The 26521-nt window shown below is 35.9% G+C and overlaps 1 protein-coding gene across 1 annotated transcript in view; it reads left to right on the top strand.

Moving 5' to 3' along the window:
- Positions 1-26521, top strand: part of brinp2 (bone morphogenetic protein/retinoic acid inducible neural-specific 2) — a gene marked incomplete at both ends in the record, with an annotated part of 120949 nt that overhangs the window by 69025 nt on the left and 25403 nt on the right. The window contains one exon of the mRNA XM_079243633.1: positions 7911-8147. Within this exon, the coding sequence (XP_079099759.1) occupies positions 7911-8147 (237 nt within the window). The remainder of the gene's footprint in view (positions 1-7910; positions 8148-26521) is intronic.

Below are 26521 nucleotides of genomic sequence, written 5' to 3'. Positions count from 1 at the left end.
ACTCGCTGAGTTAATAATACGGATGAAAACTCACAACTAACAGTTTATTGTTCTTTTTACAGATCTTTTTTCTTTAGCGTGACATGTTCAGTATTGTACCAGTGTTGTTTAAAAAGCAAAGCAATTCCACCTCCATTTAGCTTCTGATGATTTGGACATTGCAGTCCACTCACACGGTCTTAAAGCAGTGCGCAGATACATGCGAGTCCAGGATGTGTTCATGCAACCATGTCTCAGTCAAGCACATAATTCTACGTTGTCTGCATTCTATAAGGAACATTTTTGTCCTTTTTTTTTTTTACTTTTAATGAGACTAATTTGGGAGACAATGGATGGATAAATTAAAGGGATCCACCGTCCTGCTGGTGTCCCTCCTCTTTTAACACCACCCTTCATGTGTGTTTAGCTCTCTGTTTGACCATTAGCTTGCTGACTTTTCTGAATCACAAGCCTCTCAAACCAGCCCTTCATAGCAGGAAGCAAGACTTTCAGCTTCACAGTCACAGAACATGTTTCACAGTTTGTGCTACAATCTTCACAGCATATTGTGTAACCTTCCCATATGGTTGGATCAGACTGTGCTGCAGTGCACACAGCAATAAAGCTATGGATAGAACTTTGCAGAAGTTGCACAGCCTAATTTACTGTTTCTATAGGTTTGCTCACTTTATGCCAGCATCTAGAACACACAATGAGGGTGACAAAGAGGACGAAGTCACCTCCTATCTTCAGGTCCTCAAAAGCTAGAAAAACAGATCTGTTCTTTTTCTTTCACTGACCAACGATGCTGTGGCATCTGTCCCTGCATGCTGGGCAGTTGTCAGTAAGGTATGTGCCAGACACACAAACTCAACTACAAACTTCCCTATGTCAGCAACTGGCCTGCAAATGCCCTGCATTCCACCTTGATCAGCTTTCAGCAGGGTTTTCTTTCTTTTATTGACAGTAAGGAAGCAAATCTATCAAAACAGCAGGTCTTGTTCCAAAAGAAATGGAAACCATTGAAACCTTGGGCAGCTTTCCTCCCCAGGATGTGTATAGCTGCCATTTTTGTCCCCCCCCCCCCCCCCCCCCCCCCCCCCCAAGACCTATTGGAGGTTTTTCAGCAGCTCTGAAATAAACAAACCAATACGAGATGATTATTCAATTTACTTTCAGAGAGATTTGTGCACATCATGGAACTTTCTGTAACAAATATTACAACTCCATCAGTTATTTCTATATTTTGGCCTGTTTCTTAAATATTGTAGTTGTTTAATTCATGTGGAATCAGTCTCCTTAAATCCAGCAGGTATTTATGCTACAAAACTATCACAACTTCAAAAGTGCCATTTGACATTTTATCCAGTTCATTCTTACTTAGAAAGCCATTACAAAAAGATTTGTGGAAAGTTTAACATAGTCATTTAGTATTATTATGACCAAAAATAATTATAATGTCTCTACTGTTATTTTATTTTTTTTTTTTACACTAATTCACAATTGAGGCTAAACTATTACACCCCTGTATTGTGAAGTCAGTGTTTTATAGAAAATCTGTACATTTGCTTATAGAATTTGACAAGGACCCAACTTCATCATAAATGCAATAAACTAATATACATTTATATAGCGGGAAATCCATCCCTCCCCTACCTACTACTCTGACCTATGCTGTTAGTAACTACTGTATAAAAAGTGCATCAAGTGCATATAGTGGTTGAATCTGCAGACCCCAGTTTTAGTCAGAGATGACACCATTGCCTGACAGCTGCTGGGTGGCCTTCCCAGAAGGATTCCAGGAAAACCTCTAACACATCTCCCCACACAGCATCACAAACAGGCCTTCAGAACTTTGCTGGAATTCCATCAGTAGTGGGAGCAGGGCACTGGGACAGATGCCGCATGACACTTGTGAGCTCCTGCAGGGTAAGAGGTCTGTCAAGTGCCTCCCTCTGCTCAGACCCAAGTCTGGGCAGTCACTGAAACAAATTCTCAGCACACCAGCTGTCACTGTAAAATAGCAGCATATAAATCATTTGCCAAATTTCTCATTGGTACACATCACAGCACTGCATGTTTCAAATGTTAAGGTTTCAGTAAAAGGAAGAAATCTGGATAGGAATACAAGAAGAACCAGATGGAACTTCATCCTTTGAAAAAGTGATTGTTGCTCTGGAGGCATTTTTTTTTCCCCTTTTAAACTGAAAGACCTATTGGATATAATTCCCTCAACATGAAGCAGGACTTATCTGTCATGAGCGGTGCTGCCTCACACTTTTCGTACAGGCACAAGGAAGCTGAACCTTTATGAAGAAGCACAAAACTATCTCACAAGAGCATAAAATGACTAAGCTGAGGTAAATAGGCATGTCATTCTATGTGACAAGTCTGCAGAAAATTCAAGTGACAGTCAGATGGAAACGTCACAAGTAAGACTGAAAAGACTAGGAGAAAAATAAGATGATACACTAAAACTGCAACATCTGTGCCAGCCTCTGTACTCTTGTGTATGTTGAGGCGAAGCCGATGCAGAAGCCAGAGGCCTGAGAGTAAGGACACAGTCCAGGGTTACCAGCACCATCTCCTGTGCAGTCAGGAGTGCATGCCAGTGTAGTGGACCTTGCACTCTGCAAAGCACAGGCTTAAAAAGAACACACACAGACAGTCTCTTACAGACATGCACAGATAACAGAGGGGTGGTGATCATGGGGGAGGCTTAGGAGCTTCAAATTGCCCAAAATGAAAAGTGTGTTCTCTGCAGGAGATTGAGAGATAGAAAGAGAGGGAACTGTGGGGCTTCTATTTCTGGTCTTCTAGGGTGATCTAAATCTGGGGGTGGATAGAAGCAAAGCCTCATGGGTAATGACCCTAAAAGCTCCCATCAAAAGGAGTCACCCACAGGTTTTTCTTGAAATGCATGATGGTGACTGGAACCGTGGTGTGATAAGGAGAGATAATACTCGAGATAAAAAGCAAGTGATGATTTTTTTTTTTTTTTTCCCTCATCACTGTTTCCAGGCAGGGTGGAATGTCAGTTTAGTGGTTTATCCTGTCAGCTTGCAACTAGAAGCTTCTGGGCCTTTCAGGTGTTTATAGTTAGACTTTGGCCTGCATGGTTTTCCTCCAGGTGCTCCAGCCCCAATACATGCATGCTAGCTTGTTTTATGCCTCTACTTTGGTATAACATTGAGTGGTTGTATTCGTCTGTGTTAGCATGCACACTGCCCCACCAAGCTGCCCCAGTCTTCCTCTCATGCTACAGCAGCATGCAGACTGTACCCCTGAACAGCTTGAATTGGGTATAGAAAAGGGATTGATATCTCAAATGATAAAGAATATGTAAACAGTAAGGCAGATGAAGATTTTTATGATAATCTAGTAGAAAGTGACCAATTGACTCACTCCAAAGTTTGACACCTGGCTTTCTGTCTACATGTAATTAAAGTCTGTGATTATCTGAATGGAGAATTGACGATTGATGAGAACTAGAATTCTACTGTGAATAGTTCAACAATCAATCTACAATTTAAAGGAAGGTCCGAGCCGGGAGAGCTAATCTGCTTTTGCTTTCCTCCTCTGCATGGCCTAAAATGTTCAGCTTTTCCTGCTGTATTCACAATGTCTGAGGCTTAACTTTACCAGCCACTGTGATAATCACACCATGCCAAACTCTCAAAGTTACATACCATAAACAGCTTTAGGTTGAGAATAACCTTCATTTTACACTGCTTTTTTTTTCTTCTGCATTGCTGCATTCCCTGCCATATGACAACTTTATACTGTCAGAGCTGGTAAATTTTCAGTGTTTACCAATTAGTGAGTCAACATAATGTCAAGTTATATTTTAATTTCCATAAGATTGCATAAAAATAGCCGCCATGTTTCAGCAACAGAAAATAAAAAGTAAATCAAGACTATTACTGTGATTTTGGGTAGGTTGGTGGGGTATGCATCTGGTTTGAACTTGCTTTATATTTTACACTTCGGGAATTAAAACAGGAATGTATATTGGGCAGGCTGAACAGAAACTCCACGTTCATCCCTGTTCCACTGGCATGGTTATCGTTTTAACACTTACTGGCAATTACAATATACATCTCTTAAACTCTGTGGAATATTGCTTAAAAAAGTTACACTGATTCTACAGTGTGCTAAATTTTGATATTAATTAAAATCATGAAGAAATTTGGTTTAATGTTAAGTTTATTGACTTGATGATGTGGTAACTTGTTAAAATGGTCGGTGAAAAGGCTTTAATTTCATCTGCCTTTAAATGGAGCTCCTGTGTGTATGGTGAAAATTTAAACTTACCTCCATGGCCTAGTTTAACCAATATATTTGCCATACCTTTCTTTCATCTATGCTATTGGTACAGACTTAATTGCATCTTTGGAACTTTTAAGGCTTTGAATGGTATAAAATGCCAAATGGGGGCTAATGTACCCCCTATGCATGTGATGCGACACACTCAAATGCTCGTCTTTATTCATCTCGGATCAGCAGATGTGAGTATAGTGTGAACATGGCAAGCATCTGGCTGAATACTAATGTGCTTCTGCAATAACGATGTGTGTCAAAGGTGAAAAACGGCAAGGTGAGAGGAGGATGATTCACTGACAAGTGTCTGCCTGACTGCCAAGCTGCAAAGCTGAGTAATTTGTCCCCTTTTCCACTTGAAACTTTATTATTATCTGTATTGAAATAAAGCAAGGAGTTTTGGACCTGCAGATTTTATTTGTCATGACTATGCAGCGTAGTGGTGCTTGAATGTGCATTCAAACTTTTCAAAAGCAGGGCCAATTGTTACTTTCTTCATGCAACTAAATGCTTCACCGTCATCTAAAGTTGTTTAGTGCTGTATTGTATGCATATGTACTCATTATGTTATATGCTACTCATGTAAGTTTCCTCAGTGACTTTAAGATTGTCTGTATTACATATAATAAGGCTGATTTGACAGTCATCTGATCCATTTCTTGATGTTTCTCTGAACTTCTGGTTGACATTGCTGCCTGTATTAAATTCAAGTTTTGATACATTTTGGACATACAGTTGGACACAAATGCTCATACTGTGGGTTTTACTCTAGCTTTTCTCATAATATTCAAAATGTGGTGTCCAATGTGTTTCATACTTACATTATTATAAATAAAATGTTGATAATTATACAATTTTTCACACCCCAGAATGCTGACTGGATTGTGTAAGTTTACTTATAACAGTAAATGTACTTCTTATAAGATGTGTAACAGATCCTAAATGTGATTGCAGATTTAGATCAGAGTGCACAAGTACAACATTGTCAACATAATCAGCATGGCTAATCTGCATTGCTATACAACAATAGAAAGATGAATGAAAGCCACACTAACTTACAGACTTAGACTTAGACTTGGCTTTTGTGTTTTAACTAAACACTACTTGTACCTGTAGCACGTTTTATGTAAAAAACCATCTGTATGGTTTAATGCACTGCAATAACTTTTAGATTCATTGGGTTCATTATATTCTCAAATGGTTCATTCGCAGTTTTTTTCTTCCGTAATTTTCCACAATTTAGTGTCCAAACAAACACACAAAATGAACATTTTCTCTCCTTACAAACCTTTGTACAAGCTGTGGAATATCACAGTCTGATGAGTACTGAAGCTTAATACTATAAAATCATATTTTTTCATAAAAAGTTAAGTGTGGAGGAAACTTTTATACCACTACTACTGTTCTGCCAGTGTGACAGAGTGACTGCTTCTGGCATAACCCAAAACACATGGGGAGATATAGAAAAATACATCAACAAGCGAAAGAAAAGATCAGAGAGAGAAAGTGGGGAAGTAAGAAAATGATTGGTGACGAAGGAGTGTTATTTAGTCGTCTTCTAAGTGAAAGTAACTCCTGCCAGTTTTGGAGCTAGTGCGCACACACAGACGCACACACTTAAACACAAACGCTAAAGAATAAAAAAAAGGGGACCTCAAAGCACCTGCCAAAGCGTGGAAGAGGAAAAATGTGACTAATTACATCTCTCTATGAGCCACTGACAGCGTAAATACCACAGAAGACACATGCATATTCATAGCAGGGCACAGCGGGATTGACTTGGCAGTTGAAAATCCTCCAGAATGAGCTTGTGAAACAAAGAAAGAGGCTGCTTTTGACACAAATGGATGATTATTCAGCAGACAGACCAGCAGACAGATATAGACCCACAGACAGATTTTTTTAAAAAAAGAAGAAATGTCTTGTGAACGGTGCGTTAAAAACAACAACGATACACAGACATCAGCTTTGATCTGAGTCAGTACTGTGTACCGTGTAGTCATAAAGCTCATGATAATTAGCACATTGTCATTTTTTAAAAGATTCAAATGATAAAAGCAGATAAAGTGAGACTTATTTGACCACTTCAACAAAGTGCACTGTAATTGAACTGGTTCGTTTTGTTTTTATTTCATGAACCAGTCTTTCCAGGATTCTGAAGCATTTTTATTTTTGTAATTGCTGCACCCTAAAATGTTTGATTTTGTCGAGCATTTGCCCCCAAAAAAAGCTTTAAAATGTTATTTTAGATGTGATTCCTTATGTTATACATTAAAATATTAATTCAACTATAAATTCTAATATTCTACGCACATCTACAACAAGCTGTCAGTCCATCATATGTCGAGGAAATAAAACATACAAGCATTCAAAGACTCACAAGATTTCCAAATTATACCAATTAAATTGTGATTTTGGACTGTGGGAGTCACAAGACAGAACTCACACAAGCAGAGAGAAAATTCAAAATCCCCACAGAGGGACCACACCCAAGGTTCACACCAGGAATGATTCTAACCTCCAAACCTCGATGCAGGCAGCCCCTGGGCTGCATTGTAAAAAAAAAAAAAAAAAATGAGAGCATACATCATATACAAAAATGTACTGAGCTTTAGAGATGTTCATTTCACCATTTGACCTGGAACTAATCTGCCACCAGCTAATATGGCTGTCAATTGTTTTGTTCCATGACACAATAGGTCAACCAGAAAAAGCCCATTACCGAGAAACTGCAAGGGGACAAATTGCCACCCTCTGTAGCACAGTCAGACATGACAATCAATAAATTATTTCCCCTTCCATGCGTGCATACTGGGATAAGGACAATAGTCCTGCTAAATGGCTTAGTCGAGCTAAAACTATGACACTATTTAATTGGGCATATAAACCCACTGTTGATAATTATCACTCAATTGTATTTTGATTTTGCTCTTACTGCTGACAAAGATAAGTATTTTTGGGGGGTCTTATTGTGATTGTGACCTTACATTTCCATGTCAAGTGTGTGCAAATATGTCTGTATTTCATCAAACTTCAAAAGAAAATACATTTCTCATGCAAATGGTTGATTCATAAAGCATACTTTCATTGCTCCTCATCATCTTGTCATGTCATTGGAACAGAATTGTGACAAACACACACATTTGTATGTCGACACATTAGACACAACAGATAATGATGAAGGCATTGCCACGATGTGACTTTTTATTACTGTCAGAATCTCAAGATAATATGGCATCGGGCCACACATGTTGCACAGAAAGATATAGCAGGTTGATCCAAGAGCAATTTTTTTTTTTTTCTGGAGAAAACTTCAAACCAGTATTGATGATTTCAGCCAACTTAGACGATGATTACAGCACAATAGAAAGAATATATGCTGTAAATGGAAGTAGAATCTTCAACACCCTGGTGTGCGGGGGGAATTTATGTCTATAATCCTGTAAGAAATGGGATGTTGTATAAAGATGTCATTTTTAGAAGTAGCTGTGCTAAAAATGCAGATTCACATTCTTAGCATGTCTTCTTTTGTCCCCGTGGAAGCATGCAAAGCCAGTTTGGATAAAACCCATTGACAAAAAAAAAAACAAGCTTTTTTTTTTTCCTTCCAGGTTTGCAAGATGTCCTGCCAGAGTTCCTGCGTGGGCGCTTTGTGGAGGCAGCCCTCAGCTATGTGGCCTGCAACTCGGAGGGTGAACTGCTCTGCCGTAACAATGACTGCTGGTGCCGGTGCTCAACCAGATTCCCAGAGTGCAACTGTCCCTTTGCTGACATCAAGGTCATGGAGGAGAATTTGGAGAAGAGCAAAGCAGCCTGGAACAACTTAAACCAAGAGTTCATGGAGTCAGGTATGAGCTGAGGTTGTTTATTGGCAATCTGCTGAGCTGACTTTCAGCTATAAACGGTGTCAAATCATGATTTGGTGGTAAGGAGATCCAAGGAAATGTAAGGAACCAAGCATATTTTGTGTTAATAAGATTTTTAGCTTTAAAGCAGCTTAGGATTACAAGAAGAAAGGCTCAACTTTAGGTTTGTTTCATCCTGGCTGATTAGCTAACTCTTTACCTCTACTTTAGACATTCTGCAAGGAAAACGAATAGTCACACTCAGTCACACATTTTTTACTTATGTTAAAGTAAAAAAACATCTTTTTTCCAGATAAATGTCCTAATTTCTTTAAATCTTTCTGAATAATGATTTAGAAATTTAACTTCATAAGTCACTTGGCACCGATGATGAAATACTTTTGCCAGTCAACTGTGGAAGTTGGCTGTGGATGTACTGACTGTGTTATAGGAAGTAAAAGGCAAGCTGTGGGCAGCTGGGTGGGAGCTGCAGAAGTTCTAGCTGGTGGCAAAATGAGTTGTTGCCCGGCATTTGATGCAGTTTACGCTCAGTGCTGTTGTGTTAATGCTGCGTGTACCTGTAAAGTGCAATGATTGTGTTAATAATCACCTTTGTAATTACTGAACACGGACATCATCATTGAAAACCTATTATGACTAAGTTGTTGTTTATTAAGAGAAAGAATTTCATGGGCTTCTGTGCATCTAGCAAATTTGGCAGACGGCAGGAGACTTTGCGAAAAAGATGTTAAATATTGTTAAATTTGCTTAAGCAATGGTGAGAATAACATGGTAAAGAGAAAAAAATCAATAAACGTTACAGAGAAAACTGTTGTGCCACCAAGAAACAAAATAACAGACAGTAACACCACACTGTGATACCACACTGCCACTCAGACTCCAGTTCAATTCAAGACTTTCTTTTTTTTACACCAATTGAGTGCATTTTCTGAGTTTAAAGTTACAAATCATATGGAACTTAGTTTTGTAGTAACTGTGTGGAGTCTCTTAAGTGATAAACTGATGTTATGCCACATCTGATTCCTCATTAAATCCAGCTTCCTTGTCTGCCAGTGTAATAAAGTAAACAAATCTGTTCTCTTCAATGTGTGATCATCTTATAGAATCGTTATGGGTGTCATCTTCTAACTTTTATTTTAATATTATTTTTTTGTTTATTTATTTATATTTAAATCAGATAAGTTTTGTCATTTTGTTAAGCTGAATTGAAAATAGACACATGCTTTTAGGGGCTGGTCTGTCAGTCAGGAGTCCACAGATACAACAGCATACCTTGTTGATGGGATTTTCACAATGGCACATGAACAAACACAACATTGTAAGATGTCTGCTTCATGCTCTTTATCTCTGCATCTTTACCGGTGCTGTTCATCAAGTCTACAGTAAATGCACATACATCCTCTTCAGAACAGCTTAATATGTGCTATTAATAAATGAAAAGGTCAACAGATGCTCAGATAAACAGGAATCCAGGAGCATACCTGAATTTAGCCACAGTGATTAAGCAATTTCTCCCTTTTTATTTCTGTAATCTGTGTGCCATGCATTTACTAGGGCATTTGCTGCTTTTGAAATCAGACTATCTCCTGAGTCTGTTTACTTTTTAACAGCTGCCTGAAACGTTATGAAACTGTCCACACTCCAATCTTCCTCCCATTTTGCCCACCGACCAGATAAGCTTGTATTTCTCATTCAGTGGTCTCATTTTTTAACCCATTATGAATTATGCAATTTATCCTCAAATTAAGGCAAGGGAGATTAATCCTCTCTTACCAATGAGAGGATATCTTTCTCCTTTTATTGTCACCAGTAAGTTTGGTTAATTTTTTTTTTTTTTTTTTTACATCAGTTGTGGTCCTAGCTGTGGTGCTGACTGCATTTTTAAACATGAAGAAGCCTTTTTTTTTTGTTGTTGCTTCCAGTCACAATTCTGCAGCAAACGGCCAAGTTAGTGGATTGAGAGGTCTGTCAACAGGCAAGACAAGGAAGAGCTTATTGACATTCATTAATTGTTTACAATCTGACTGATTATGTGACAGCTTGTATTACTTATCTTGACTGAAGTTACTTTAATCCAACCTGGTAAGGATTTAAGTAAGGCCCAGGAAACAAGGCTGATGGACTTGAGCATGAGTGCAGAAAGAGACCCTTTAAAACTGATGCAGATTGGAACCAGTTTGTTTGATGGAGGATGAGATCTGCAAACACCAAACATGCTTCTAAATATTATGAATATATAAGTTTTTCTGCCTGTTAAGGTATTTACAGGATAAATAACCTGTACAAATAAGCTAACTCTGGATGTTGGTTATTTGTAAAACTAAATTGGAATTTAAACATGTCTTAACTTAAATCTTTAAAACACAACATGTGTAGTCGGCCTCCTGCCTGTTCTCATTTTGTCATGTAGCTGCTGCAGACTAAATGTAGTGACTCAGGACAAAGTTCATCACAAGAGTGAGAGCTGAGTCTCAGCATGCGCAGCCGCAGTGGCAGAGACTCCATCAGGTGTACAATCTCACTCTTGCTAAATCGAATTTCAACAAGCTGGTCTGCTTTATCGAAACTATTTATCACCGACAGAAAGACACAGGTGTGTGATGTAATGGTTGCAGCGGTGCAGAACGGGTCAAGCATCGCTAAATTGGCTGAAGACCCCCCTCACTCCCCCTTTTGCTACAGCTCAACACATCACCAATTCACCTCTTAATGACTTGGAAGGTGTAGGCAGAATTTAATTGGGAACAGGTTTCTGGCAGCTTTTCCAACTCTTTATAAGCTTCTTTTTTTTCCCTTTTTCTTTTTATTTTGGATTTCCCTGCAGCATCAGGTAGATGTGCTGCGATTTGTGTGAAAATTGCCGGGTGACTGACATTATGGAGGTAAACAGCATTTCTGTGCATTTATTTAGTCTCATTTTGACAGCACTTGATTTTGCAAAGTTGCTTTTTGCTAGACATTAAAACTTTATTTAGATGCTCTGACAGAGTGTCAGAGTGAAAAGGGAAAGAAGACCATTAATTGCAAAGTTTTTTTTAATACGCTGACGTTATGCTTTTTATCAGGAGCCTTGCTTTATGCTGTTTATCAAGAAATAATTAAGCCTTCAGTACTTTCAGAAGCTTGTGTGTTTGAGTAATGAGCTAAAAATGCCAAGGAAAACACACACACACACACACACACACAAGGACAGCACAGGCATACACTACACTGCCACAGGCATGCCTGTTTTGCAGGGATCATCAAAGTTTCATCTAATTTTAGGGAACACATGAATCCACTGACACACACACACACACACACACACACACACACACACACACACAAGTGCCTAACGTTAAACAGATATGAATGCAATATAAATGCGAAAAGATGAGAGGAGCTAATCTACATGGGAAACATTGTTCGACTTTGAGAGCTCTGCATTAGTATTTATTTGTTTCTTCTTCCTTTCTTCTGTTTTCATCTCAAGCCTATCCCTGTATCTTTTTACTCAAACATGCACAGACACACACACATGCCAGACACACACACTGGCGTTTAGCTTCTGGGCCCACCAAGGAAGTTGGGTTGAATTCCGTCTGCTGGGATGGACTGATAAATTCATTGTGGCGAGAAGAAAACAACTGGAGGGGTGTGTGATAGATTCTTCATGTGTGTGTCAGAGGAAGTGAAGAAAGATAATGAAGAAAACTGAATCAATGTGCTTGTGAGAGAAAAGAGGACTGCGATGCCCTAAAACTTCCATTGTTTGTCATTTGAAGAAGAAAATTTTAAAGCAATATTTATATTTATTTTATAGTAAAAATGTGAAACTATCACGTTATAACGTGATATGTTTTATTGTAAAAACATATAACCAATTGAACGCTGGAGGGATTATATCTCTCGGCTGACCCGGGAGCACCCCCCGCAGAGATGGCGAATGTGGGTGGGGAGAGGGAAGTCTGGGCTTCCCTGCTTAGGCTGCTGCCCCCGCGACCAGAACCCCGATAAGCGGTAGAGGAGGGATGGATAGATGGCACTTGAATGCAGCTAAGATGATGTAGTTTTCATAGCGATTCTCGTACTGCTCAAGTCTCAATCAGAAATTATGCCACGTCATGGGGATCAGACGCATTTTTCCTTCTCTACAGACCCATGCCTTTTATAACTGTCCTTAAACTATGTATATTTATAACAATGTGATCCAAAGTGTTCCAAAGCACCATAATTTCACAATGTCTCAACCCAAGTATGAAGAAAAACTCTATCAAGTCCTATAAATGAGCCATTTATGATCTCCTATCGATCCCATGCACAATTTCCTGATCTAAAGTCGAAAATGACCAAGTTCACGTTTTCAGATACACGATACGTTTCACGTTTTTACAATAAACTGTCACATTATAACGTGATATGTTTCACGTTTTTACAATAAAACTATCACGTTATAACATGATACGTTTCACGTTTTTACAATAAAACTATCACGTTATAACGTGATACGTTTCACGTTTTTACAATAAAACTATCACGTTATAACGTGATACGTTTCACGTTTTTCAATAAACTGTCACATTATAACGTGATACATTTCACGTTTTTACAATAAAACTATCACGTTATAACGTGATACGTTTCACGTTTTTACAAAAAAACTGTCAGGTTACAACGTAATAAGGCCCAATTTTTTTTTTTTTTATGAGGATGACAGCTCTGCGCTTCCGTAGCCTCAGTGCACACATGATTTTTTTTTTTCATGTAATAGCAAATCTAAGATTTCTTTCAAAAATGGATTAGCTATATTTTCAGCCATTTAACAATAAGATCAGTTGTAGTTCTTCCACTTATTAGAACAAGTCTGAAATGTAGTTATTAAAACAATAAATGTCATCTAAATCAAATACCTTATAGAGTGGAACTAGCAATTCAACTACTTCTAGATGATATATACAGATGTAGTAAAATATGATGGTTCATTTTATGTAAATATCTTTTTATTCATATATATATATATATATATATATATATATATATATATATATATATATATATATATATATATATATATATATATATATATATATATATATATATATATATATATATATATATATATATATATATATATATATGTGTATCTTATTTTAAATTGAGGGAATGTCCACTGGTAGTTTGTTCACTTTTGGAGTCATAAATAGGGTCGTACAATTAAGTAATCAATCATATTTCAAAAAATTTGTTCAGTCAAACTGTATGAAGTGAGAAAAGTAAATATTTAAGATATTTTAGTCACAGCATTCTATAAATGACAGATTTGATGCCTTTGATTGACACCTAGAACAGCCAACAGGAAGTGCAATAGTAACAGCGCAATCTGCTTAGGATGCTTCCAGTGTAGCTCCCTGATAAGGTGTTCTAGGCATGCATCACTGGGAGGATAGTCTGGATGAGACCCTGGACATGCTGGAGGGAGTACGTTTCTAGGCTGGCATATATGCCTCGGGATCACCCCAGAAAAGTTGAAGGAAGCTCTTAAAAAAAAAAAAAGGTTGGGTAAAGACAAATTAAGCTTTTTTCTGACAAAGACCAGTCAAAAGAACAAGAATCAAAAATAGAAAGAAATTTACTTCACATGAATTTAGAGGGATTTAGCAGTTAGGGGTGGGCCATTACTCCACCAGACCTTGTTATGACTTCAGACAGTAATTAACCAACTGATCTCATAATAGAATACATTAGTATATCATTAGTGTGTTCCGTTCAACATGCAGACAAGTAATGCAGTATCTTTGGGAAATTACCTCTGCTCACATGAAGAAACAGGCTCGCCCTGCATGGGGAGTTTAAAGAGAGAGTGTAACTAACAAATGAGGTCCCTCATCCATGTAACATAAGATGGAGCATCTTGGTTATTAACATTCAATTTCCTGCTCCAAGGGTGGGCAGGAGGTGATGTTAACTACATACTGAGAGAAAGGCAGCAAGAGAAGAAGAGAGATTTTCTTCTTCTGCTCCATTCGGTGCTTGTTGGTTGAGGGGTGTAAAATGTCCAGCCTTTGGATTCATTGATAATCTGGGGTTTTATAAATGTCAGCTGGTTGTTGCCATGTTTTTTTTTTCCTTCTCATTTATTCAAATTAGCAAAACTTACTGAATATATGAACATTGTATTTGAACTGACTCAATGTAATAATGCAGTTTGAACACCACTTGTAAAAATAATGCATGGATGGATAACTTTCTTTCTTTCTGTCTTTCTTTCTTTCCTTCCTTAGCCATTAAATCAATAAGAGCTGTCTTTTATCATTCATGTTTTTAGTTTTCCACTCTGTTCCATGCCAACACTGGAAAGCTTATTTTTCCTTGTCTGATAATGGTGTTTTCTTGCCAACACCAAGCTGTTAACGCTGTTGTCGACTCTCGTCCTGTCTTTGTTTGCTTGCATAAAGAGTTTCAGGCCAGCTGCATGTAACACAGTTCTTCTCCTGAGCAGACTAGTAATAAGACAGCTCACACTGACAGCAAGTGGACAAATTCAGCCAAGCATTTAAATGTCATCATCGCAAGGATCTGTTTCTCTGCTGCTTCACATTGTCAGTGTCAAAAATAATTAGACATGCTTGATCCAGTGTTGATGTTAAAACAGGGAGCATTTTAATACTGTCTGTTAGACCAGCTAGTTGGACCATGCATCAAAGTATTACATTTTGTAGATTAACCAGCCAAAACCAAGTTTTATGGGATTCATCAAACCCCGTCAGTCACTGTGACAGGATGCAAATGCTCTTCAGAGAGTCTTCCTTCAGGAGCTCTGCTCTGCTTAATGTACATATACTTTGCATATGCAGAGAAATAGTGAAAGCTATCCTACAAGGGACAAATTCCACTTCTGGCTCCAGAACAAAAGCAGCCACAAAGGATGCTTACCCAAATAATTGCTCTGCATCGCTGCACACAGCAGCAGCAAAAGTAGATGAAGGCATTTTGGGATAGCAGGTGTTATTCTAACATGTCTTCATCATCATCATGCTCCCTGTGGTGTTGCAATGAATTCTTCCTCTCGCTTCATAGTTTCATAGCTTTTTCATGATGTTGATAATATTAAATTTACACACACCCTTTTACTATTTTTGTTGTGGCTTTATTCATTTACTGCTTTTTATTCTTTTTTTAACTTTTTGTTTTGGTGGGTGGGGGAGTGCAGGCTCCCACAGGCACAGTGACAACCAAGTTATTAGGTCAGGACTGATGGATAGTTGCTTATGATTTACCTTGTACACAGGGTTTCCATCAAATAAAATAAAATAAAATAAATGAAAATAAAAAACAATGGAAGCAACCATTTTGAAATTGACTTCTAAAGGGATGCTTTTTTTTCCCAGAATACAGAGGTATTCAAATTGGTCTTTCAGATCTACCATTGTGCAACTTTAGATACATCCCTTCTCCAACACATCTGAATCAAAGAGCTGAATTCTTTCTTCTGCATGTCACCCAGCTCTGCAGAGGCCTGGTAACGAGCCATTCCGATGATTCAGGCGTATTGGACCAAGGTTGCATCTGAACGATGCAGGATGGTAGAAAAATATCAATAAATCCAAAAGATGTTAGGAGACATAACTCTGAATCCTCCTGTTAAGCATCTTTGAATGTGCAAAAAAGCACCATACACGTACGATTATTTTTTTCTCCTTGTTCTTCTTCATCTTTTTTCTTTTTCCTCTTCTTCTTCTTCTCCTTTAATTATTATTATTATTATTATTATTATTATTATTATTATTATTATTATTATTATTATTATTATTATTATCACTATTATTATTATTATTATTATTATTATTATTATTATTTGAATAATGCAGTTTTCTTAGACACATGTATCAGGTGTGTTACAAATTACGTTGTAAACATCTTATTCAAACATAGAGGAATAAAGTTGCATAATGCTAAAATCAAGCAGAACCAAATGTAATCATTTACTTCATCTGCTTGTATTCTTAAGAATATACATCTGAAAAAGTAAAAGAAAAAAAAAAAAAATATATATATATATATAAAAAATATATATATATAAAGAAAAAAAAAATATATATATATATACATATATATATATATATATATATATACATATATATATATATATATATATATATATATATATATATATATATATATATATATATATATATATATATACATACATATGTATATATATGTATGTATATGTACAAAATAAATAAAATAGTGTGGTGTCGCTACTGAAAGTTTAAATTGGATTTTTTTCTTCCTAAAAAAAAACCTAATCTATTATACATTCTTATTATTATATCTTATATAATCACTCACATCGTAAGCACTCGTTCAAAGCAATTACGGAAGTGTTTGAGTTTAAAATAATTCAAAGAAATAGAAGGAACACACACACAAATGAAAGGAAAAGAGCTTCAAGCTGATCAGTGTCAGAAAGATGTTTGACCCCCATCTCCTCATTACAGCTGGCAGGAACATATGATGACAGTTGATGTCCATTAGATGTTTATAATGGTTCCACATTCCCCACGCAAGCATCATATTTCTTCTCTTATCATTTTACTGTGCATTACAGATTCTCTAATTATCTCTCCCCCTCTGTTATGTAAATGGAAACCATCTCTGCAAGCTAGCAGGAAACTGTTTGATAAACGATAACATGCACAAATGGTCCTGGCGTGGATTTAACTCAACGCTATCAGGACTTCACTACCTTGAATGTCTGCCCAGCTTTTCTTTTATTGGCACCATAAAGCATGTTGAGTGAGCACCTGCACTTCCTGGATTTCCCAAGAAAAAAGAAAACATACACAAAGAGAAATCTTTTCTTTTTCTCCCCATGGGCATCACCTGAAGAGGTGACGACATTTACTTTATATTTTCATGTAATTTCTCTAATTACTTTTATATAGAAGTTATGTTTGGCAGAGGATGTTTGCTTCCTGTTTTCTTCCTTCCAAATTCATATTGTTTGTTAATCTTTAAGATTTTTACAGAGATAAATGCTGTTATCCTTTGACATGCATTTTTTTTCTTGGCAGTTAGGTTTGTTATGGAATGATTTTTATTAAAAAGAAACATGTCTGCTTAGAGTCAGTAGAGTCCACCACAATTATCTGGCCAGATACTGAAGAATGAAAGTCTTTGCATCCCAAACTTAGACGACCTGGCTGCATGAATACATTTCAAAATTTGGTTTCTTTCTCTTGAAACAAGGGGCATTTCATTGTAGTGGTTTTGTTTTTGTCACTTTGTTTCTGAGACAATGTGATCTCACAGCTTGAGAAACCACTTCAAACATTACTCAGTTGTTTCAGAGTGTCTACAATGTCCTATTTCAGATCACAAATTAAATCCTTTATATATTGGTGTGCATGTGTAAAGGACGTATGTTATATAAAAGGTAATACGAAAATGTATTTCAAAGGTAAACTTTGCTCCTTGACATGTTTGTCCCAAAAGGAAATGTTTGAACTGATTACTTTTACAAACTCCAACCATTAAATAATCTATATTTGAATTTTTTTTTTCAGTGTTTTAGTCTTATTTATTTTATCAACAGTTTTATAGATGAATAGATTTTATGTATTTTCACTTATTTAATTACATACTTTGCCATTTATTTTATATACACTTATTTGTGTTAAATCTATTTTTGTTTTGTTTTACTTAAGTTCACCATCTTTTTATTTTAGTTTTTTATTTTATTTAGAATTTCTTTATCTATTTTTTCAATTATTTAGATTTTTTTTTTTTTTTTTTTTTAATTCATTTTTTAATTTTTTGACTTAGGAAATCCTCCACATCAGTGGCTTTGCCTACTCACTCTGCAGGGCCATGGCTACGCCAACTTCCCTTGTCTGAGTGACTGGTGGTCCTGGACTGCAGTCCAGTAGCTGTGAACCACCGTATGCCCTGGTTTGGTTGGTTCCTGTAGTGGTGCCCTCTGTGGACATGGATGGACTGGGATGGATCCACATCATATTATTTCCTAACAGCAGTGTTAAGCCACATGTTTTCATACTTTTGACACTTTTATACCTACATTCAATTAAAGATGTAAGACTGTCATTCCTCTGTCTACTTTTGACCAAGGTACAACTCCCCTACTGCTCTACTTAAATGTAGACATATAAGATAGATTCATCTTTTGACTGAAGTAGATGCCAAGATATGATAATAATGTTAATTATTGTTATTGCTTATTTGGAAGCATCTTAATTGAATGAAAAAGAAAGAAAAAAAAAAGAAGACATGGGTTTAAATGGTTCCTGCTGTTGCTAATGACCTGTAGGAATCAGATCAGACTGATAGCTAACGAATAGCTTCAGAGTTGCTTATAAATTTTTTAAAGGCAACACAAGTTATTTTCCGAGTATTTCTATTTCTTTTTCACATATCCATTCAAAAGCTAATCTAAACACCAAAACTGTTGGACTGGTCTTGACTGGTAGTTGGAGCTGAACTGGTAAATGAGGTTTAAGCATTCAGTTGAACTTCCCATCATTTCTGCCAGGATATTCTAAGAAACTTGGCTGATGGAAGGATCACTTGTACGCTCATCTCTAAACAGATTACCAGAGCCAATTTTCAAACTAAATGTGTAAAATGAATGCATAGAAAAGATTGAATTTAAATCTAATATTTCCTGCGTTGTGGTTCAGGCAGATAAACACAATAATAAATCCTTTGAATTACCCCACACTTTCTAATCTTAATGTCGTTGGCCCCTAGGGGCCTCAGCTATAGCATAAGTGGTAAAAGACTGAAAACTGAACAGGCATCTGGGGAAGGCAATATATGTATTATAATTGCTGTGTTCAGAAAAAATCCCTGTGCAATTATTCTTCAAAAACTTGCCAGATGGTGCAAAATGTTAAACCTGAGGAGATGCCATCCTTACCTGTGGCTAAGTAGACCCTACATTCATTACAAGACAATGAAAAGTGGTGATTTTATTTATTGTAGTTGACTACCCTCAAGGACTTTTACTGGTCCCCAAAGGAAGTTTTGATCAAGTAATATGCAATTGTAAAAAAAAAATAAAAAAAATAGAAACTTTAATACCTGTTTAAATAAGAGGAGCCTGGTCAGATAATTTTTTTTTACATGCACAGTTTCCATCCTTAAACAGTTTTATCCTCATTGTATTATTTTCCTTTATAATAAGGACAGAAAGCTATTTAAATGAAGACCATTTTATGTTAAAGGTTTGCATAAATTTTAGCTGATATCATTTTGGCCCAAAAATGATTTGTGATTGACACTGAAAAGTCAAGAACTGTAAAATACCTCTCAGGCAGAGAGAACTCTCTTGAGCTACTGAGATGTAACCAGAGTGCAATCAGATGTTGTCTTGCTAGAGGTCAAGAGATTCATAAAAAGGGCACAGAGAAGAAAATTTCAAAATTAACTACTAAATATAACCCAAATATATTCTTGAGGACTGTAAAGCCAAGGGAGTTAAGGCTGAAACACAAGCATCACTGGATGAAAATGAATAGTTGGAATATTAAATTTGGGACATGAACTTCTATGGAGGCAGGATTTATCAAGCGCTTTCCAACAATTAACAGTGACTACTTGGACCCTTTTGGACATATTATTGTTCTTTATCTTAACTATTGCTAAATGTAATGTATCTGCAGAACCTTAGAAAGGTAAATGAAGGAGGGAGAGTGAAAAGGAGAGGGAAGGAGAGAGTGAGGATATAAACAAGCAGATATAAAAAGCACATTGCACAATCCAATAAAAAAAAAAAAAACAGACAAGCTAATGCTACACCTCTGAGGGAACTTTAAAAAGAAATGTTTTGTTAGAAACCAATGTGACAGTCATTTGGAGCATCTATAGAAAGACAAACTGAAAAAAAATAAGGACTGCAACAAGGTCTGGAACGTTTCAGAATGGCTTAAAAAAATGAATTAATTAGAATTAAATTAACAAACCACCAGGTGGATAGTTTTATGGGTGCAATGTTAGATGAGTCACAGAGAACTATGCAGACATTCTTGTTTTTCATAGCAAACAAGAGTGCTCTTCTAATGGCTAATAGAATGTACTCTGCATTAAGTTAGATAGGAAACTAGTTTTCATTTCATGCTTCATTTAGGGCTAAATCTTATGATAGTCTGCATTGATTTAGAAGTAGGTTAGTTTTATGCAGAAGCCAGCATCATTTTATCATTAATGATGACAGACTCATCATTATATCTGTTGGAATTGCTGAGGAAATTTACAGTAATATATATGTGACATGTAACATTTAAGAAGTTTCCAACCAGATCAGAAGTATGACAGCATATAAGGGTAAATTCTGTGTAATTTAATATGATCCTTAAAAGTTGTGGTTGAATGTCCGTGTTAAATAGTTTAAAATGTCATGAAATGGTCATGAACCTTTTCTGCCAGTGTGATACACCTAATGTTGAACTCGTTAACAAGTGTACCATATCTACATTTCTCAAAACTTTAGGCAGAGCTTGAATTGCTTTTAGGGTTATCATTATTTTAACCTGCAGGCAATCTTGACTAATTCTGTGGTGGTTTTAGGTGCCAAAACGCAGCACCAGTATATAGAAAGCAAACAAAAAAAGACATCTGCAGTGATTATAAAGAAGCATCTGTTGCTGCTCATCAACATGGGAAGAGTTTGAAGGCCATTTCCATAGAATTTGTAGTCTATTATTTTATGTTTAAATTTTTTTTTCCAAGTCAAAAAGGGAAGACTTTTGGTCGTAATTCCACTTTATATGAACATTCTTCATACAAACATCAAAATTCAACGTGGTTGAAAATGCTGTGATGGAACTTTGAAAGAGGTGTGTATAGCTACATGTTACCCGTAGCAGTGTTGAAAATACACCAACACAGTGATGAAAGGTGTCTGACAATGATAATTCCATACAGAAAACATCTAATTCAAGTTTCATCTGGCTCTACAAGCCATTAAACAGCAACGACACTCACTGCTGAACAAATAATGGAATAATGCAATGATCAGTGTGGTTTGCTCCTCTGTGGTTGTATTTGTGATACTTTAAGAGAAAAAAAAAACAGATTATATTTTGATAATGTTAATATTTTAAACCTGTAAAGAGAATAGGGCAGGCTTTTAGCCCCACATTATATAATGTTGGCCTGTTTAATCTGGCAAAATTTCTATCAGTTTTAAACAAGGACAGTTTTCCAGTGGACATGCTCAGTCCAGATAAAATATCCGTCCAGGCATCAGCACTATTGCAAATTCATACACATGCACACATATTTCAAACTTTAATTCAGCTTTAATGGATTTCATGAAGCATACACTGAATTGGTCACACTCCCTTCATGATTATGTTATTCAGTTTCTGAGTGGTAGAAGATTAGTCCTTTATTGCCAAGCCTGAGCCAGGGCTGAATTACATCAAAGATCACAAAGGAATACAGTCTTTTCCTAACTAAAAATATAGATGATTTAAAAGCTTTTCTGAACACAAGTTGGGGGTGTTTTAAGAGGAAACATAATTTAATTTTCAAAGCTTCCTGGCAGCATATTAAAAGGCGTCATTATCAAAATGTACCATTTCTTTTTCCTGTCTGTAGTAATGTAATAGGACTGTTAATAATGTGTTCGTTGACTTTTATTTTCTGTTCGGTACATATTATGTTTTAGTCCTTTTAAAATTTTTTGTTGTATGGGATTAGACCACACATACATACAAATACATATATATATATATATATACTATATATATATATATATATATATATATATATATATATATATATTATATATATATATATATATATATATATATATATATATATATATACATATACATACATAAAAGCCACCTTTAGATTCATAGTAACTAAACCATGAGTCTGTCTCCACACTTACAGGTTAGATTGCCATCTCAGCCGATCAAAGGTTGATATCCTCTGATATTTTTTCAGAGCAAAGTTGCTTGCCATTTATATATATATATATGTATATATATATATATATATATATATATATATATATATATATATATATATATATATATATATATATATATATATATTCATTCATTCATTCATTCAGTCATTTTCTAAACCACTTAATCCAATTCAGGGTCGCGACAGGCTATATATATATATATATATATATATATATATATATATATATATATATATATATATATATATATATATATATATATATATATATATATGTTGTATAAAGCACACACATTCTACATACTACATACATCCAATAGAGCCCTGGCCAAACAACAAAAAGCAGACTTTCTCACCATGATGGTAACAAACAGGATGAGAGCAGTTTCTTTGTGCTCATCACCATCACAGAAGTGTGAGAAGTTCCATACTGTTGGGAATGCAGCTCTGTGGTTGTTGTGTGGCTTGCTCTTTTGTATCAGCAGAGCAGATTTTTGGAATTGAAACAGACTTAACTTGACTGTACTTACAGGAGGTGGTAATTGTTCAATTTCTACATTTTCCCAATGTCAAGTTTTAATTGTTTTAGAAAGCTCTGAACTGACGTAGTATTGAGCAAAAGCATTGCGATGGAAAACCCAGTGCTGCCAGTGCATTAGACAGCTTTGTGCCTTCCTCACTGCATCTCAGTTCATGACTTCGCTGTCAGCTTCATATAAGCCCTGTCACAGTCAGGTGTCTAACTGTCAAGCATGAACAGAGATGTGGTTAAGTGTATTATCCTTTTTATTGTGATGTGAGGTGGAACTCTTTGTTCGGACTCCAACTCTGTTGAGACCGTGTCGGAATCAGCTTCATTTGCTGGTTTCTTTTTTCATCTGCACTGTATAGTCCAAGGAAATATTATTTTCCTAAGAAATTTAAAAGGCATGCAAAGTTGCAAATGAGGCATCCACTGCTGGATCACAGGACATACTGCTTCTGATGGTCTAATGAATCTATCTATTCAGCCAATGCTCTGAAGCACTTTAGTGTAATTTTCTAACTTTGAATGGGTAAAAGATATTGAAGGTTGTCTCACATTTACGCATATGATCAAATTATAAATTAAAAGTGATTCAATGTAGAGGAAAGAATTGTTAGTTAGATTGTTAGTTAGAAGCTGTACTTGTAAGATACAATTCAGTCTGACTGAAATAGTATGTAAATCCAGCTCACCAACGCAGATCATACTTTAAAACAGCCAGATAATGCTGAAAGGATTGAATCACTGCTGAATTACTTCTGCACGTATACACTTAACTACATGCAAAAGAGCCGATGATTTTCTTTGGATGCTCCAAAGGTCTGTCTTTTTAAAAACATATTCTGTAAATTTTATTGTTTTTTTTTTTTCTGTTTGTAAAGAAAACATGACTGAAAGCAGCCCTCTGAAACTGTTTACCTTTATGCTGCATAAATACAAAGTTTGATCAAAATCATCATACAAAATCATAATCTAATCATATACATGTTTGCTGATTGCTCAGTCAAGGAAGTTATAAGTGCCAGAATGTCTCAGAACAGTTGTAAAATGCAGCTCACAACATTACAGCATTGATCATATTTGAGTACAGTCACAAAGTCAGTTACCTTCCCATACACGCATGCAGTGAGACGAGGTCGGTGGTCTAATTATAGGACCAGGTCAAGCTGTCACCGATCTTTAATGTGGGAAAAAAACCAACAAAACTTTTCAATAACTCATTTCAATTTAAGCATCTGTAGACTCATCTGCTGAATCAGGGAACATGGAGAGAACTGTCCCAGTAAGCTGCTATAACTGAGGTTTTTTTTTTCTTTTGTTTTGTTTTGTTTTAATTGAATAAGTGGTTGCTTGGTTGATTAAATGGCTGAGTGGTTTAAGTCATTTTAGGCAGCAGAAACAAGATAAAAAAAATCACAAAATTGTAATCTGATGCAACTGTGTTAAAGTGGTTAATCATGGGATAACAAATATCATGCCTTTTTGTGTGTGTGTGTGTGTGTGTGTGTGTCTTGTCCAACATTTAGGCAAGCAGAATGATCGTCTGGATGCTGTGTTCTGCTGAGCAAATTTACTTTGCCAAGGGAAGCTTTATAGATATATTGATCCACTTGACTTTCTTAATTTTTATTTTATTTCTATATTTATTTTGCATTATTGTTTGCATTGTAGAGTTTGTACTGCTGGACCGGACCGGAGAGGACAGAAACAGAAAGAAGAGAAAACACCTCATAGGGAAAGTGAAAGAGAAAGAGATACAGAGAGAGGGAAAAAAACTCGGAAAAAAAAGAAACAAAAACAAAAAAAAAAACAAACAACCTATATATATATATATATATATATATATATATATATATATATATATATATATATATATATATATATATATATATAAAAGCCAACTTTTGATTCATAGTAACTAAACCATGAGTCTGTCTCAACACTTACAGGTTAGATTGCCATCTCAGCCAATCAAAGGTTGATATCCTCTGATATTTTCTCCGAGCAAAGTTGCTTGCCATTTGCAGCGTCCCACAACAGGTGTGTTTCATCTGCAGTGAGAAGGATTTTTTTTATGCTTCAGGTTCTTTCTGACCCTTCTGCACATTGTTTTTCCCAGAGGTTGAACCATTCTAGTTTCCTTGTTCAAATGACATAGAGCCTTGCAGTTTACATGTGCAGATGCTTCATCATCATGTTGTGTGTGTAAAAGCCTGATGTTCTGCTGTTTATCTGCCACAGCTAATTAGCACATATAAAGCCAGCATATTTTAGAGAGACAAAACAATGATTTGTTTGTTCTTTTATTTATTACATTGTTAATTTGCAGAAAACTCACACCTCCTGAAATCTTCCAGTTAAATGGTCCTGTTTTTTGTGCTAAACTTTGTTGTCTTTCCTTTTTTGTTGTGCATCTGCTTTGATCTGATTCATGAGTATGATTTCAGGGCATAGAGCAGCATCTTATTTCCACTGCCTCTTCCTCAGCCTCTCGCCTCATTTCCTTCCAGCCATCATGTTTTTTACTGTAGAAATCCTCCAGAAAGAAAACATCTTCTGGCCACTGTTGGAGCATTACATCAGAAACCAGCAGGGAAATAAGAGCATTTAAATGGACTAGTCAATAGGAGGTTAAAGAGTGTACGGAGAGCATGTTTCGTTTTAATGGAGTCTAAAGGAGTGAGTCTGCCGCTCATGATGATAATTTGTCAAAAGGTTTGTTCACATAACTGCAAAGGCAGTTTTAAAATACACAAATAATCTGTTTAAGGATAAAAAAATATTCATCTGCTATGAAGAAAAACTGATGAGTGTGCGGTGTAAACTAAAAAAAGAAATAATGATAATGACAGTAATTATAATAATCTGAACATTAACATCTTGTTTTTCTGCTCGTGGTCGTTTGAAACGTTTCACAGGTTTACTAAAAGATTGAAAGTAAAATGAGAAATCTGAAGTTCAAACAAAAAAAAAAAACTCAAACATTATCTTAATGTCACTAAAATGAAATCCCTGGGTTTTATGAGAATTTAAAATGGGTTACCTTTTTCTATTTCTTAATCTTCCCCTCAATGAGCAAGAATTATATATTTAGTTTCTATGTCAGAAACTTTCTTGAAACAAGCACTCAGCGCTGTCTGACTGTCACCAAATTCTACTGAAGATAAAATCATGTTTGCTGGTCATCTCTTTTTTATATATATGTGTCTTTGAACCCAGTTGTCATGGTGGTCAAAAGATCAGTAACACCTTAGAATTAAAAACCAAGACATCAACATATTAGGAGCTATAAGCGAGGTAAAAGAGCTTGTTTTTCTTTTGAAGGGGTAAATATGATGTGGCATCCATCTGCCAGCAAGGCTTGTGATGAAATATCAATGTGTAGTGATTTATTTTCAATACTGTAATATTTCTCCTGCTTTCTGTCAAAATATTTAGATCTCTTCAAAGTTTAGCTGTTTGTAATAGTGTAAAGGTAGTTGGTTTCGCCACGCTCGCAATGTATCCAGCATTACCTTTACAGTGCAGTAGTTGGCAAGTTCTGCATGTGAATAAAGTCACATTTTTATGTCAGAGTAGCTTGATGAGTTGGTAAAATTACAACCAACAATATGTGTTTTAGATTAAACCATTATATTTAGTTTTTTAGAGAGTGGGCAGAGGAAGGTAGTGACCCTCTTCCGAGTCAAGTAAACGATTATACTCAGATCTGGTCATTTTAAACAAACAAAGAAATCTGATTACATAAATACAGTTCTGGTTTTCTTTTTTTGTTTTTTTGTAATCGTTTTTCATTCTTTAATTCCCATATTATTTCCACAATGTATTTTAATCTTTCTTGGAAATGCTGGTTTCTCTCTAAATTCAGTGGTCAGTAGTTGACCCTTGC

Source organism: Telmatherina bonti (assembly GCF_933228915.1).
Source record: "Telmatherina bonti genome assembly, chromosome: 7".
NCBI lineage: Eukaryota > Metazoa > Chordata > Actinopteri > Atheriniformes > Telmatherinidae > Telmatherina > Telmatherina bonti.
This window is presented reverse-complemented; position numbering and strand designations above follow the sequence as displayed.